The sequence below is a fragment of the Harmonia axyridis genome, chromosome 6, assembly GCF_914767665.1.
Source record: "Harmonia axyridis chromosome 6, icHarAxyr1.1, whole genome shotgun sequence".
Taxonomy (NCBI): Eukaryota; Metazoa; Arthropoda; class Insecta; order Coleoptera; family Coccinellidae; genus Harmonia; species Harmonia axyridis.
Window position 1 is genome coordinate 30,454,437 of NC_059506.1, and position 18,301 is coordinate 30,472,737.

At 35.7% G+C, this 18,301-nt stretch overlaps 1 protein-coding gene across 2 annotated transcripts in view; it reads left to right on the plus strand.

The window, feature by feature from the left end:
* LOC123681722 (G protein-coupled receptor kinase 1) overlaps positions 1 to 18,301 on the plus strand; it is a 134,886-nt gene that overhangs the window by 20,194 nt on the left and 96,391 nt on the right. For both annotated transcript variants that reach the window (XM_045619974.1, XM_045619975.1), the window contains exon 2: positions 17,392 to 17,468. In XM_045619974.1, the coding sequence (XP_045475930.1) occupies positions 17,392 to 17,468 (77 nt within the window). The remainder of the gene's footprint in view (positions 1 to 17,391; positions 17,469 to 18,301) is intronic.

The window sequence follows — 18,301 nt, forward strand, 5'->3', positions numbered from 1 at the left end:
ATCAATGCGATATACAGTGTGTTTCCTAAACATGCGGCAAAAATTCAGGGGGTTGTTCCTTGGACTATTCTAAGAATATTTTGTCCTTTGATGATTTTTGAAAAACCTATTTGTTTCGAAGATACAGGGCGAACAACATTTTTCATATTTTTAAAATTAATAATAGTTTAAATAAAAATGCGTACCGCACTGTGTTTACTAAGTAGGTACAATTTATTTTTAAATTTGTTAAACAACATTCCAATTACTAAAAACGGCCAGTTTTTTGACTAAAAATTGCTAATACATCACAAAACGAATTCAAATGAAAACCGTGTTTAATCTCTATTCCTTTACCATCTGCACTTATCAATTTTTAGTCAAAAAACTGGCCGTTTTTAGTAATTGGAATGTTGTTAAACAAATTTAAAAATAAATTGTACCTACTTAGTAAACACAGTGCGGTACGCATTTTTATTTAAACTATTATTAATTTTAAAAATATGAAAAATGTTGTTCGCCCTGTATCTTCGAAACAAAGAGGTTTTTCAAAAACCATCCAAGGACAAAACATGCTTAAAATAGTCCAAGGAACAACCCCCTGAATTTTTGCCGCATGTTTAGGAAACACCCTGTATATCTATTCGAACGGAGCTCCAATTCGCATTACGCAATCCCATTGGTTATCGAGCAGGATTCAATCACTTATTGATGAACTGGCCCTAGGTGTTTGGCATCACGTCTGCCTCGGTTTATTTTGAACCTATATGAGAGATCTGAGTGCTCTTCAATTGAATCCGATTAATTACAGTGAATTACTAGTGTTTATCTTTCACTGTCCAAAAGTGTAGGATCTATATGACCTTGATCGGATAATTTTGGAACCAGAAAACCTCAAGTCCCTGGGAGCAAAAGAAGATCGTAGATTTTGAGAATTACACAGTTGTCAGAGCGAAAGTATTGAAAACATTCGTCTCAGTCGTCCTAATTGATTTGGGTATGTTCGTCTTTGTCCAAACAAGCTTAATGATCAAAACAAATCTGATTTCGATAGTGGAATGTTTCGTCTTCTTGTGAAAAAATGGGTCGAAGCGATAATGTCTGCGATTTTTCAATGTTGACTCTGGTTAATTATCCTTTGGAACAGGGCCGGCTTTTGGGGTGAAACAGTGAAGACCGATTTTTTTTGAGGGGCGACAATTCGGCACAGTTTGCTCTTCATATTTCATCATTGATTTTTAAAAACAACATAATGTTATTCCGCTCCGCTGCATTTGACAGAATTCCCTATTACCCTAATTGAAAGAGGGATAAAGTCATTATGTGTTTCACAAAGACGAAATACAACACCACTGATATGATTTAGTTTTCTGATATCTATCTTTTTCTATTCATTATTTATTTCAACTTTCGAAAAATTGGGTGGATTCTAGTCACAATGGAAATATAAAACTAAAATTTTTGAATTCAAAAATTAAGAATTATATTTTTTTCAACAGAACAACCAACCTAACTAAACTAGCTAACCTAACTATCTTCCCTAATTTCAATTATCAAACAATCTATCTTATAACAACTTGAATTTACTTATCTCAAATACAAATTCTTTTCAGCATCCTAATTAATTCTTCCAACTCATTTCTGCTCTACTACTAAATCCACCCCAATTTTTCAAAATTTAAAAGAAATAATAAAAAATCAACATAAAAAGATAGATCTCAGAAAACAAAATCATATCAATTGGAGCCCCACGTTGGGCGCCAATTGATATGATTTCGTTTGTGATTATGAAGGAGGTCATGTTGTTATTGATGATATTTCTGTTTTGTATTATCATTTAAAGTTCTGAAACTCTTAAAAAACACACATTATTTGTGCTAACTTTATAGTTACTTTCTTGACAGAACATATCGAATATAAAACGTCCATTTTGATCTTTCGAGACAAATGCTTGCAACTTCTATTTTATTTCTTATTTCTAACCATGCGTGCCGACCGTATACGGAAGCAACATAACATCTCTAAATCCTCGGACGTTTCCGGGATAATAAATCCTGGTTCTACGATTCAAAAGCCCGAAACCGGACGCCAAAATGTATCACCCAGTCGGAAGATCTACCTATTCGCCCATAAAAGTTTTATTTTTCATTTTATACCTATTCATTTCTCTTTGGCCCCATGCTAACGTCGCGTTCAGTCGTTGTTTCGTTTCTTCATACGCGATTTGCTATATTTAACTGCCAAAAGGGGGATTACGATTCATTTCGGGGATTTATTTCACTGGTTAGGAGTTTCTGCTATTCGGTTTCTTTATTTTTTTTACCAGGACGTGAATTCGTTGTATAAAAATTTCCACATTTGGAAAGAAGGGCTTCTTCTTCATACTAATGAAATCTTTGCATTCTTCCTTTTCACTGAAAGCTGACGACGCATATAATATTATTAAACTGAAAAAAAAAACCAGAAAGGGGTAATAAATGTTATACTTCACATTATATTACATAGGCGCCACATCTGGATATTTATGAGTATAATGCGGCACCTTTAATGGTTTTTGATGTAAATTGAATTTGTCGGTATTCCTTCCTGTTGTTGCTGACTGAATCAAACCTCATTCGCTCTTTTGAATTTCTACACATGTAATTTTTGTTGATCAAGTTTGAAATGCTGCCCTTGAATTTTGTCGCCCTAAGCGACCGCCTACCCTGCCTACCCCCAGCGACGGCCCTGGGGCCAAGACTTTGGACGATGTATGTATATGCAGCTGCTAAAGTTCTGTCCCAGACCTCAGATCGGTACTATCTATCGGATCTACCGATCTATGGGCAATGTAGATCCATAGACAAGGTATATTTATGGGCAATGTGGATATATGGGCAATGTGAATTTATGAACAATGTTAATTTATGAACGATGTGAATTTATGGGCAATGTGAATTTATGGGCAATGTGAATTTATGGGCAATGTGAATTTATGGGCAATGTGAATTTATGGGCAATGAGAATTCATGGGATATATTGATCAATCTACAACGTAAATCTGCTGCGCGTACTAGTTTTTCCTATATTGCATCCTGCATAAAGCAAAGAGTAACTAACAAAGATTTACTATCGAATATAATGTTGAAATAGAGAAAAATATTCATCCCATTTCCAGAACATAGATTATTTATTTCTTGGGAAAGCTAGGGAGGGCTAAGACTTTTGACGATGTGTGTATTATGCAGTTCTGTCCGCGGAGCTACGGATAATGTAGATCAATGGGAAATGTAGATCTACCGGCAATGCGGATCTACCGATCTATGGGCAATGTAGATTTATAGGCAATGTAGCTTTATGGGCAATGTAGATCTAAAGGCAATGTGAATTTATGGGCTATAATGATCTATCTACAAGGTAAAACTGCGGCGCGTACTAGTTTTTCCTATTTTGTATCATTCTGCATAAAGCAAAGAGTTGCAGTTGAAATAGAGGAAAATATTCATCCCATGTCCGGAACATATATTATTTATTTTTTGAGAAATCTAGGCCTCCCTAGCTAGTCAAAAGTCTTGGCTCTCTCCAAGACTTTTGACGATGTGTATATATGCAGTTCTGCCCCAGATTCTTTTCTTTCATCGCGTCGATCGTTTCAAGATAATTCCATCCTGGCCGTCCCAAACGAATCAACCTACTACTTGCAACAATCTTCTTTGTTCTCCATCTTTGCACGAACGTCATCGCAACATCCTATGAACCCCTTGATTATTTCCAGATAAAGGAGGCAGATACTGGATTCGAGTCGCAAAAACTGTTTAATTGCCCAAAAACAAACAGATCTCTTCGATCTGCTAGCGCAATTGGCATTCGATTCCTTTGCAAACATCATTATATGTTCGAGGGGATATTTGCTTTCCATCTCATTAGCGATGAGTTTACATTACTGCACAAACCAGTCCTTCGCGAGAGCGCTAAAAATAAGAATTTCGACATCGATACATTTTTCCGAAATGCGGAGAGAAAGAGAGAGTTCGAGGAGAGGAAGAGGATTGGTTTCCTTCATCTTAACTGTTACACCCGCCGGTCCGATGTTATAAACAGTCGAAATGCGCCGAAAATAGATCGAAACTATTGATAGAAATCGATACACGTCCGACGTCCATTGTTTGGTTCTGCGAGAGACGCTCTCGACGCCGATGTTCGTGGAATTCATTAAGTGTGAAAGCGGGGGGATTTTTTTTTTGCTGATGAATAGTGATGATTATAAATGCCAGATACTTCGTCGAGCAAGTGTATATTGTCGATTAGGGGCTTTTGGGAGGGGTTGGAACGAATGTTTTTGCCAATCAATCAGTGTCGAATCCTGTTTTTCGGGATTTGGGAAGGAACCTGACAAATGGAGAAAAGCATGGTTAGGTATTATCGGATAGCTATTTCAAAGTTATTGCTACTGCGTCAAAACATCTCTAGACAAGCACCGACGCCACACAGATTCACATAGTAAATACTACAAGGTGGTCTAGATTTGAATGCACACACGTAATTTCCTTGTTTCTTAATCATTCCCAAGCGTTTTGAAATGGCGTCACTTCCAATGATCCCGCCAATTCTTGTTACGTTTGACATGAGTCTTGATCAAGTAATGCCTCCAATTCTGCATCTTCGAAAACCTTCCCTCTTCCACCGCCATGCTGGTCTTTGACGTCGAAATCACCGTTCTTGAAGCGTTGAAACCACTCTCGGCACGTTCTTTCAATAATAGCGGCCTCACCATAGGTATTTGAAAGCATTCGATGAGCCTCAGCCGTCGATTTCTTCTTATTGAAGCATAAAATTAAAACCTCCCGCAAATGAAGAGGATTTGGCTCGTAAGCTGACATGTTTAATCGAGAATTACTTCATGATGCAGACACGAATCGACTAATATTTCGATGGCGTTAAGTTTACTAATAGATTTATTTATTTCAACAACCACTTACCGCTACAATCAACTAACTAATCAAAACGGCGGAAGCAAAGTTGTACGCCAAATATTAATACCTAAAAATCAAGACAATGTTTTGATTTTTAGGTATTGATGTCTTGATAATGTAATGTTTCTAATTAGGTAAGTGTCTCCTGCTTAACTTATTCAGTGGCGTAGATATAGGGGAGCGATTATCCTTTTCTTATTGAAAATCTCGAGGAAAATCTACATCACTGTCATTTTCTTTAAAAACTTGTTTCAATTCTAAAATCAACAGAGCTTCATTAAAAAAAGATCTATTGAATTTTCGAGGTAAGCAAATATTATCCACAAAAATAAATTTTTCATATTTTTCCATTTGGTGATGAATGAATACAAAATTGGCGTAGTGTATTATAACTCTTTCAGACGGCATTTAATTTAATTTTTTTTACTACCTATGGTTCTGGAGGAAGAAAGCGGGTACTGATTCAGAAAAAATCACCTTCTTGATCTAAAATCGAAATTAGCATATCATGTGATGTGAACTTCAAATTGGAATATCTATGCCAAATTTTAGTTGAATATCTTGTGAAGTGCAGAAGCTATGAAAAAAAATTAAATTTTAACACCCTATATCGAAAACAAGGGGTTTGCGTTTGAAGTTCATCATGCGATATGCATATTTCGAATTCAGATCTACAGGGTGATATTTTTTCTGGAACAGTGCCCGCTTCTGTCCTTTAGCACTTTTTATGGTGCATCACTGGTAGTTTAGAAAAATGTTAAAGAAAACTTTGGTCCAATACTACACATTTTGTATTCTTGCAGTTTAGTCAGATCTACTACCGATTTCGAGAAAAAAATTTCAAACAATTCTCTAGTAATCCCCAGAAAATCTAAATCATTTTAGAGATCCAGTTAGTACGCTGCAATGAATACATTAATTTTAAGTTTCGATACTCATCTACTCAATCTGTAGCGGAAATTAATGAAGATTGGATAAACTGGTACAATCATCTAAAAAAAATAGGACTACAAAAAAGACCCTGTATATCGAAAACTAAGCGTTTGCGGACCCATGTTTATAGGACCTCTTTTTCTCAAAATTATCCGATTAATCTCTAGTTTTCATTTGTATCTCCGATTTAGGGAAACGTTATATGCCTCTTGTAGTTCCATCATTCGAAACCTATTCGAATACTTCAAGTCCCACAATTTCCACCCAAAACTTTCCCAACAACTCCCAGAACCATGGACTGATAATAAACCCGTCTCCATTCGTCTACCCCCTGCCTAACCCACCCTCCCCTTCGAAATCTATAATTTCAGCGCCGAAGTTCGACAACTCGAATCCTGGAAACGAAAAATCAGAATGTCTATACCGACGCCAGAATGGGCGAAAGTTTAAATTAGTTTTCGTTAGATGGCGGCATTCCCGCGCCCATAACAGTCTGAAGCCGAAGTTTTCTGTTCGATCTTCTGCGTTGTTTTTCCGGGTTTTCGGTGTATTCGAGTGGTTTCTGGGAAAACTCACTACTTTGTTTGCGCGGAAAAATCACTCGATGTTGCGGAACGAACGAGATACTTCCGGTTTTATGGACGTTTTGATGGGTTGTTACGTTAACTTTGAATGTTTTAATCTCTGAATTCATTTCGGGGATTGCTGGGCAGAGCTGTTACTGATGCGAATTGTTGTGTTGTGTGTTTGTCTTTGTCGATAGGTTTCACTTTGAAGTTATGCGGTGGTGTGTAAATTTTTGCGCCGGTAGGTTGGTACGTTTGATTTAAACAGTTGACGTATGGAGGGCGATCGAATTAGAGCTAGGGATTTGGAATAATATTGGATTGTACCACAAGTCAATAATTATTCATTAGATGCTGATGCCAGCACCTTTGGCAGCAGTGGCGGCTTGTCCTATGAGGCATGTGAGGCAGTGCCTCACTGAATAAATCACCAAATTAATTCTGGAAATTACATTAATCGAATATTTTATTTGTCCATTTCAACCTTATTTTCACATGATTCTATACGGTACTGGGTCTGTTCCATAATATCCATCTCAATCTCACGATTCTTGTATATTCATCTCACTGCCTCTTTTAGAAGTAAATAGTCTGCGCCATGTCTAACTCGCTTCCTTGTCTAGCGCTTTATCGGGATTTGAGGCATGCCGATGCTGCTAGACAGAACTGCCATTATTTGTACTATCGGGTTAGTTTTCGCTTTGTTGTGATTTTCTCTGCCTCGACTGCTCGTGAAAGATTGTCCCTGTGTTAGTATGAACTTTTTTTGATAAAATTTTTCATTTTGTTAATCGACTTAATTAATACCAGAAGGCGAAATGGATTTAGCGTGACCGAGTGAGTCGTCTCAAATTAATACAAATCTCGATTCAAATACTTTCGCAATATATGGCTGTAGCAGTAAGTGGTAGTCGAAATAAATAGATCATAGATGTCATACAATAATCTTAGGTATTCGTAAACATAACGCCATCGAAATACAAGTCGATTTGTGTCTGCACCATAAAGTTATTCTCGATTAAACATGTCAGCTTACGAGCCCAATTCTTGTCATTTGCGGGAGGTTTAAATTTTCTGGTTTGATATGAAGAAATCTGCGGCTGATGCTCATCGAATGCTCTCGAATACAAATGGTGAGGCCGTTATCAGTGAAAGAATGTGCCGAGAGTGGTTTCAACGCTCCAAGAACGGTGATTTTGACGTCGAAAACCAGCATGTCGGAGGAAGAGAAAAGGTTTTCGAAGATGCAGAATCGAAGGCATAACTTGATCAAGACTCGTGTCAAACGCAGCAACAAGAATTGGCAGGATCATTGAAAATGACGCAACAAGCCATTTCAAAACGCCTGAAACTCATGGGAATGACTCAGAAACAAGAAAATTGGATGCCGTACGAATTGAAGCCGAGATATGTTGAACGACGTTTGTTTGCTTGTTTTGCTTCCTGGATACTTTCATTTAAAAATTTCAGTCATTCGAAATATGAAATCTGAAAGAGCTACTGCGTAGCTAAACAATTGTTATCGATAAAATCAAAAAGTGGAAACGGGAATAACTATCATTTAATCTCAATTCAACCCTGTACATTTCCAGGACTATCCCCACCCTTCGAAATAGAGGAATTAACACCAAAGCACCAGCTTCGATCAGATTATTAGCTTTGTCGGCATGCTATTCAGGTAGTTTCATTATTAGTCTCACTTTATCTTTTTATAACACTCGCCTAACGAATCCAATCACGAATGGTGGCGCTGCTTTTGATGAAGTCGGATAGACATGAAACGCGTTCGAATCTATATTCGGAACCTGGCCACTGTGATGGACGCCGAGAGGAAGTGCGAGCTGTATCCGGTTCGTCAGATGATAATTGTCCAAATAGTCATCAATCTTGATTGGTTATTTCATCCGGCGTCCACTCAATTCTTCCTGTTTCGCAAAACTTGATTTGGGGAAAACTGTAGATGGCGCTTCGAATTACGAGTCGGGTATCTGTCAATCGGGGTTGATGTTTGAACGTCAATTAGAATTTTTTTTCGGCAGTTCAGGAAATGCCTCAGAGTAATAAACATAGATAGATTGAGCATATGTCATTTTCAGTAAACCAGTTTTGTCCCCAACATGATAAATCAAATTTGACATGAAGCGCGCGGAAATGAAAACATATCTGTGATATGATATTTCACTTAATTCGCGAGTTTCTCCACAAAGAACGCACTTATTATGTTCCATAGTGAATCAAAGTTTCATTTTAACTCAAAATATTGAAATAAATACCTAAATATATCAGAAATTCATAAAACAAACTTCAAGCGGGCAAAAAGACGTGAAACAAGTGATGACACTAGGAGTGCAAAAGTTGCCAAACCTTCGATTTCAGCAGGTAGTTACAGAAAATAATAAATATTTTGCTTATTATAAATTCGACAATTAGGAAAAATTTCGGCTTCTAAATATTCAAATTTGCATAGTTAATCGGGAATCATTTAAATGAATATAGGTATTTCATTCAATATAATATACATTCATAATTATATAGTAAAATTGTGGATTTGAAAATATATCACAATCCGACAAGGTAATCTAACCATGTTAGGGACATGTAAAAATTGTGTGTACTCCCTCTATCTATGTTTATTACTCTATGGGAAATGCGAATGCTTTATATGTCAAAAATTAACAGATTATAAGTGTGCTTTGTAGAGATTGAATGAGATATTCATAACTGAAGAGAATATGTTGACAATGAGCTCCTATGTTATACAAGTGACAGAAAAACAATAGTTTTTTTTAAACCATCACAATTAATATATTATAATCATTAGATAATTTATTATTATAGAGTAAAATCAGAATAAATCATATACCTAGTGGAATTAGCATAACTCAACAGGATGTTAATGAATGTATATCTTTACATTATGTATTATATCAAGTAGGAAAATTTCCGAATATTTTAATTATAATGAACATCTTGAGAATTCATATGGAAAATTTCTAAAAATTGTGGATTCCAGCTGATGTGAGAAAAGTGTACACAGAAAAGACAGAAATAGTATAATTGTTGTATGCTCTTCTTCCTTGAATAAATCATTGAGATAATGTATTTATTGAAAGAAAAGAAAAGACAAAATATTTCAAACTACTTTGGAAATATGTCCCTCAAAAGCATCTTAGTCTTTTACTTCCTTGGATAAAAAACATAGCCTACTCAGTTCAAGATTAATTTGTCATATTTATTGAATATTAATATTAACAATAACATTTATATTGTACTGAACAGAAATGATGGTGATTATGGTGTATTAATTCCATTAAATGATATTCACTTCTTTCAACTGGGAAGTTGAAGGTTGGTTTCAATCTGCTGAATATTTCGCTACAAAAATCTTCTTATCGATTTTCTTTTTTTTGTCAATTAATTTTCAGTAATAATCCATGCAATAGTGCTAGATTAATTTTATGATTAAACTTAGCTATTAGGAACGATAAGCATCGATTAGAAATTGATTTATTCGTTGTCTAGTGAGAATTTTGGCTGGTATCCAACATTTTATCTCTTTAAAAATGCAAATAATTTCGAATTCTTGTTTGTGTCAACATTATTTCTGACCTTAAGACTGGCTTTTATCATCGAATAATGTAGTTAAAGTGTGGAAGTCTTAAAAAGCTTCCCTTTACGTCAAAATACACTCTCGTTACGAATTTCATTCATTTGTTTTATTATACATACATAAAAAATTCCTTTAAATCCTCTCCATAAATTATCCAAGATTTTATGCCAATAAATCCTCTAGTATTTTTGCATCAGTTTCTTCAATAGTGTAATCACACATCTGCTTTATTTATTTGAAAATTCAGGAAATACGACCAAACTTTTTTGATTAGCAATATAGCTACTCTCATTTATCAGTGGTCGTGGTAATCAAATTCAATTTTTATGCCATATAGATTATTGTGTTGGTAAATTTGAGAAGTAATTTTTCAATTAAAATTGTTGGTAGGTATGTGCTTTTTCCCTTCAGTGCATCTCGGAAAGAATCATAATCTGCTATTGTTGAAAGGAGAGGTAGTTGTAAAAAAAATATGGAATGCTTGCGGCAAGTTTTTTTCCAAGTCGAAAAGTTCAACCAATTTAATTTATTACTCTCCGAAGACTCAAACAACCAAAATATGTAATTGACAATAATGCCTTATAGAATCAAATGATAAAAACCAAATAAAATCTCCTGATAATCGTAACGAATATCAAAAAAGTAAAAATTCTTCACGGTTTCACGAACAACGGGGACTTCTATCGCCTCAAGTCATAAACAATTCATTCACTCCAGTCACTTCAAAGACCAAACTGAAAATCACGAAGTAAATAACACGAATTTCACCTCCGAATTCCCCGAACAGTCAAGGTCGAGTGGTCCTTCGAGCCGGATAGCAAACCTGGAAATCGGCACAATTACCCGTATTCCTTCGGGCTTATTACACCCCCAAAAATAACCCCCCCCACTCTTCAACAACCCCAATCGTCGAGGCCTTAGTGACGCGTCAAATGCGAAAAACCGAATTATCAACGAATTTAATATTCGAATGAAATCTTGGGGAGAGAGAGATAAACGAACGCGTATGGGGACGAATCGGCGGGAAGATTCACCCTCGACGGGAGATTTGGTTCATGCCCATCCCCAGAAGGCGGCGAACTTCAATTTTATGCTACAACTTCGAATTTAGATGTTTTCCTAAGCTGTCGGATCGATGTGTCGCTTCCTGGCCGAACGCAGGGACGGACCGCGGTGTGATTTTTAAGGGCGCCATTTTGACTTTCAAAATGACACATTGGTTATGTCGTGACCATAGAGTAAACATAGATAGAGGGAGTATACGCAATTTTTACATGTCCCCAACAAGTATTATTTTTGACGAGAAGTGTAAAATCGTAAAAATATAAGATTTTTAATTGTTCTTTCGAAATTCACAGAAAAAATAATCTCTAAGATATTAAAGTTATTAAAATTGCGATATCTGAAGAAGCTACTGTGTAGCGAAACAACTATAATTCGGAGAATTAACAACTGAAAATAGAATAACTGTCATTTAATTTTAATATAAGCAATTTTTACATGTCCCCAACATGGTTAGATTACGTTGTCGGATTGTGATATATTTTCAAAGCCACAATTTTACTATATCGTTATTAATCTTATATCTGTATCTTGTATCTTATATTGAATGAAATATATTTATTTGAGTGATTCCCGATTAAATATGCAAATTTGATTATATGGAATCCGATATTTTTCCTAATTTTCGAATTTATAATAAGCAGAATATTTATCATTTTCTGTATCTACCTGCTGAAATCCAAGGTTTGGCAACTTTTGCTCTCCTAGTGTCATCGGTTGTTTCACGTCGTTTGGAGCGCTTGAAGTTTGTTTTATGAATTTCCTATATATTTAGTCTTTCATTTGGTTCCCATACATCGAGCTTCTTCTTAAGACCAGCCTCATGCAAATGAATCCGCGAAGAGCTTTGTGGCGTTTCAATCAGTCAGATTTCTCCCTTTCACCTATCCTTATTTGATGTCATAAAATAGGAAGTGACAATTCTAAAAGATAGAGAATTTTCCAAGGATTACAGTGATGATATTTTTTCTTCAACTTCATATGAAACATTTTCGAGTAAAATTCATTTTTCTACTCGACGGTAGCTATTACGCCCCCTAGCGGTAGAGGTATGAACTTCAAAACAATTTTCAGTGTGTTCTCTTGTATACTTTAGTGGTAAAATTTTTTACCCCAAGTCTCTACGATGAGTGTATCCTGAGATATAGCCGCTTACCTCGCTTATTTGCCCACCCTGTACATAATTAAAAGTGTTTAATTATTACAAACCCGAGCAAAATCACGGAGAAGAAGACGAAAGGCCAGGAAATCGAATCATTCCTTCAAGGCGATCGATTAACCAAGCCGTCCTATATTCTCTCCAATTCTATGCTCAATCCATCTCTAATGTCAAATCTCTAACCTCTATGTTCACTAAAAACAAACATAAAGTCGACGGAAATATAAACTCCCGACTAAACTTCAACATTTCTCCATTTCCCATTCCTCTTCAAAAGATTCCTCAACGTTTATTATCGCGAATAATAAACCCAAACAACTCCCATAACCAAAACACACCGATCGCTGTAATAAAGTCGGATTACAAGGTCGTTCATAAAACGCGGAATGACCTGTCAAAGTCGGTCTCCGTCATCTTCTATGCCTCCGCCCTATCGACGTAATTACGAATTTCCCGACCGCTTCAAAACCCGCCCGCCAGAACTGATTCATGGCGACAATTCAGCCGAAGGAAAATTATGGAAGTATCGGTCGATAAGCCTCTCTCTGACTCGGGCGCGACGTTCGCTCAAGATGAATCGACTTCTTCGATGAGGTAAAGTAGGTACCTATCTACCTACGTCATTCCGGGTAAAACTATGATTCAGGGGTTTTCGCATATCTGGGAATTTCGGATTTAAAAAACATGAACTCTCTCCGACGTGGAACTTCCGAGAAAATACGGTGCTTTGATGGATTCTCGGAAATATTTATATCTCCGAAAATGAGGTGATTTGTTCATTTTAAATGAACGGATCACGTTGAAGTCACTTTGGGTCACGATGACTTTAGGCTGAACATAACAGACTAATTGGTTTAGCATGAAGAAGACCTACATTCAGTTGAAAAGGGATTTCCAATGACATGTTTCATTTTGATATTAAAAAAAGAACTATTATATTTCGAGAGAAATCAATGGATGTTTATTTCATTGTGAAGAGTCGACTTGTGTTTGCATCATATAGTTATTCTCGATTAAACATGTCCGCTTAGGAGCCAAATTCTCGTCATTGCGGGTCAAACTATGATTCAGGGGTTTTCGCTTATCTGGGAATTTCGGATTTGAAAAACACGAACTCTCTCCGACGTGGAACTTCCGAGAATATACGGTGCTTTGATGGATTCTCGGAAATATTTATATCTCCGTAAATGAGGTGATTTGCCGGTTCGTCCTCAGTTCGTTGTTCATTTTAAATGGACGGATTACGTTGAAGCTAATTTGGGTGACGATGGCTTTAGGCTGAACGTAACAGACTGATTGGTTCAGCATGAAGAAGGCCTACATTCAGTTGTACAGGGATTCAAAATGGGAGGTTTCATTTTATATTATATTTCGAGAGAAATCAATGGATGTTTATAACTTTGATTCAGGGGTTTTCGCATATCTGGGAATTTCGGATTTAAAAAACATGAACTCTCCCCGACGTGGGACTTCCGAGAAAATACGGTGCTTTGATGGATTCTCGGAAATATTTATATCTCCGAAAATGAGGTGATTTGCCGATTCGTATTCAGTTCGTTGTTCATTTTAAATGAACGGATTACGTTGAAGCCAATTTGGGGCACGATGACTTTAGGCTGAACGTAACAGACTGATTGGTTTAGCATGAAGAAGACCTACATTCAGTTGTACAGGGATTCCCAATGGGAGGTTTCATTTTATATTATATTTCGAGATGAATCAATGGCTGTTTATAACTTTGATTCAGGGGTTTTCGCATATCTGGGAATTTCGGATTTGAAAAACACGAACTCTCTCCGACGTGGGACTTCCGAGAAAAAAACGGTGCTTTGATGGTGTAGTGACTCGGTTTGCTCAGAGATGGCGCCATGGTGGTAATGCGCCACACAACTTCGGCCCCGGCGTATTCAAAGGGGACGACGCGAAGCAACCGATTCACTTCTCACCCGATGGTGTGGGAAGGTGTGTCTTAGGCAGAGATCGCTGGATGGCCTAACCGATGAGTCCACCAGCGATCTCGGGACGAAACACAATACCCCCGGGAGAGGGCGCACCTAAATATTGGCTCGAGACAGACTCGCCAAAATGGATTCTCGGAAATATTTATATCTCCGAAAATGAGGTGATTTGCCGGTTTGTCCTCAGTTCGTTGTTCATTTTAAATGAACGGATTACGTTGAAGCCAATTTGGGGCATGATGACTTTAGGCTAAACGTAACAGTCATTTTGATATTAAAAAAGAACTATTATATTTCGAGAGAAATCAATGGATGTTTATTTCATTGTAAAGAGTCAATTTGTGTCTGCATCATAAAGTTATCTCGATTGAACAAGTCAGCTTACGAGCCAAATTCTCGTCATTTCTGGGAAGTTTTTATTTTCTGCTTCAATATGAAGATATCTTCGGCTGAGGCTTATCGAATGCTCTCAAATACCTTTAGTAAGGCCGCTATTAGTGAAAAAACGAGAGTGGTATGCTTCAAAATTCAAAATTGTGACAATAATGTTAACATTATGACAGATTCCATCGTACTTGACTCGTGAAAAGACAACATAAACTTATTGGGTCGATTTTCAAATAGATTTTGAAATTTTTTTTTTTTTAAAATGTTCTCATATTTCGCTTGTTAGATCTATATTTGAGGAACACATTTAAAAGTTGAATTCACTCAAATACTCACCTGATACGAAAGAACACTAGTGAAGATTATTCAAATTAGGAAGAAAAATATTGATATTTACCATTTTTCTTCGAAAACTTTTCCTTTCGTCGATAACGAAAAATTTACGTTACACATATCAATCCATAATGTGATAACAATAACAGTCAGTCGTTTTTCTATCGAGATTATACTTGATGAAATACGTAAATGTCTCATCACTATCCATTTGTTTATCGCAGTGACGTTCGTCATGACCTCCCATTCAAAGCATTTCAATTAGTTCAGTCCATTTTCATTATTAATATTTATCGAATGATGACACATAATATATTCTTCTGATCGGCTACTTCCGTTATTGGTTGTCCAAAGTAGGTTTTTTCCAATCTTTATAAAAAATGCGTCATTTTTAATGACATTGAAGTACCTCCTACTTGAAGGGAATTCGAAACTTATATTTTTGTTAGACGTGCGAAAAAGTTGGAAATCACCTTACTTGAAATAATTCTTGGTAAAATTTAAGTAACTCTCGAACGGAAAAATCTAGACATTTGAAATTTTGAGGTTAGTTACGGATTTCGAATGCCTCAGTTAAATTCGAAAGCGAAATATCCGTAACATCTGTAAATATGGTCGTTTCAAATTTTGTTTTCCTTATAATTTATAAACTACCAATTCGACAATGATGAAATTTTGCGTTTAGATGCATAATAATAATTTAAAATTAATTTATCACAGACTTTTGTCAAAATATAAAACCGTTTTCGTTCATTTTATATTTATGGATAAGGAAGTAGGGAGAAAGTGAATTGAAAATTTTATCCTTTTGTTAGTTTTATTAGGTGGGTTTCAGTGAACTTCTGAAAACAGTTAAGGTGCTATGAGACATTTTTCAAACTATTCGTCATCCACTTATCTTAGATACTGATAAGGAAATCTTTAAAGTGTGCATGTGTTTCAATAACACATCCTAACACATCCATTTTTATATAGGGATGGCAACCGTACATCCTCATATCGATAGTTTTTTTCTATTTTTCATTTGAATAAATTGTTATCAGTTTTCGGAAGCTTTCCATGGAGAAATTGAAAAAGTACACTGACGAATTGTAATTCTGTTCATCTGCCTATTCACATTTGAAATATTTCCTTTACAATTTCAAGAGTACTAGTTTTTAAAGAAAATCCAATTGTTCAAAAATATTTTCGCAACTGCCAAAATGGTGCCTCTTAATTCCAAGAAAACAAGAAGGCCTCTTTGGAATCATTTTCCGAATTTCCTGCTTATCAGAAATTCCTGCTGTGCAGAAATTCCTGCTGTACAGAAATTCCTGCTGTACAGAAATTCCTGCTGATTCGAAAAACTCAATTTGGAATATTATACTTAGATCCTCCTGTTCATTTAATCTTAATCATGAATCATTCATTTCCTTCGACTACTCAAATCAATTCATAGATGACAGTTTCGAAAATATTGTGGTAACACTAAGTTCGCCGTCATTGTATATTTTATATTTTCCAACTCCGTATTTTCCACGAAAACCACGTACGAAATTCATCGGAAAACGCGTGGATTTTCGTCGACGTAATCGATACCGCGATGTATTCTTTCCCATCCCTAGCGGTCTCAACAAATGACTAAAAATATGTGTACTCTGCATCAATTTCCACAATTTCTTCAAATATTTGTTCATCTTATCGCCGAGTTCATTTCATCGATGATAGTACGCTTTGTATCGTAGCGATACTTGGAAATAACACTCTTGTATAGGTATACCTCAATAACACGAATTGTGAACGTCAGATTACTCATATTTGAATTTTGGGAAACTCTCCTTCATTTTGTTTACAGAATTAATTACCTAAAAAGGAAAAATAAATATGTGGATATTAAAATTGAAGCTTTCGTTTCCATTGTAAAATATGGCAACATCGGCTGCAGATTACATAGGATAGAAAAGGATATCAAATCTGTTTGATTATGCAAATAATGGTTGTTATAATTTGAGTGGTTAGATTAGGACCCAAGGAATAGAGACAAAAGAGCACGGAGTTCATGATATGTCATATAATATTTTGCATAGGATTGGTTGTACAATGCATTGTTGCCACTTTGTGCAGCCGTAACGGAGATGTTTAACAACTTTTGAAAACTGAACTTAAATAGTTTCTGTAGGTTCTTTACTGCAAGTGTCATCTCCTGCTTTGGTTATATGGATAGGTTGCTGTGCTCTGGCGATTTGACCCCTTTGGACTTTTAGTTGTAGGGTTATTTGAGGTTACAGGTCTATTATGGTTCATTATAGAGAAAACTCTTGCATCTTTTTAGAATATTTTTCTCCGTAGGATTTTGCTTTCAGCTGATTATGATTTCTGAAATTTTTATAGTACGCCTAATTTATTAATGTTATTTTAGAAAATTACAATTGTTCTTTATTTGCATCTTATTGAACTTAATTTTTTGTTTCAGTGTGAGGAGTGTTATGCACAAATATTTGGAGAAGAAGAACGAAGTGAATTTCGACAAAATTTTTCACCAAACGTTAGGTAAGTTCCTACTGATTGTTTATGAAATCGACATCTTTCCTCATATATCAGTAGAAAAAATACTAATTTATTTCTAATTCCTTAATAAATTTGTTTTTAATAATTTCAATCGATGATATCCTGTTTGAATTAACTTTGATTCTGATGAAGCAATCATCATGCAATTTTGCACGAAGCTTGAAATTATAATTTTTCATCTACACGCAAAATTACAACAATAAATACTGAAATATTGAGGTTTTTCCTTCCCATTGTCTTCTTGGATTTTGTCTGGTTTTGGTGAGGCCATCAACATGAAACCTCTCCAAAAAGCTTCAAACTATTCATTATTCCGAATCTGAATGCGAAATCTCAATTCTATTACAACTGTACACGCATCTGTAATTTTGAAATTATGTATTAGGAAAACAATATTTCGAACAGCAGGATTGAAAATAACATATAACACAAAATGATACAAAAAAAAGTCAGGTTCAAACGCCAAGAGATAGCACCTTTTTTAATATTCTTTTTGATGATTTGTCACATTTTTTAATGAATCAGGAAATAGTCAACGTTTAAGTAAAATCAACAAATTTCAACTTTGTAATTTTTGTATGAACGAACGACAGTAGAAAAGTGTGAATGTACATTTTCCCTGCAGCTTTCAACACGTGTTATAGAAACTGAGAAGTTTTATTCACATGCTGATTTATTGCCCATCAAACCTGGGAGTATTTGTATTGGCAAAATACCAAACACATAATTTAATGAAGGGAAAACAGAGAACGAAACAACTTCGGGGAAAAGTGTTTTATTGAAGCGCAAGCTCATGTTTAAATGTTGAAATTTCC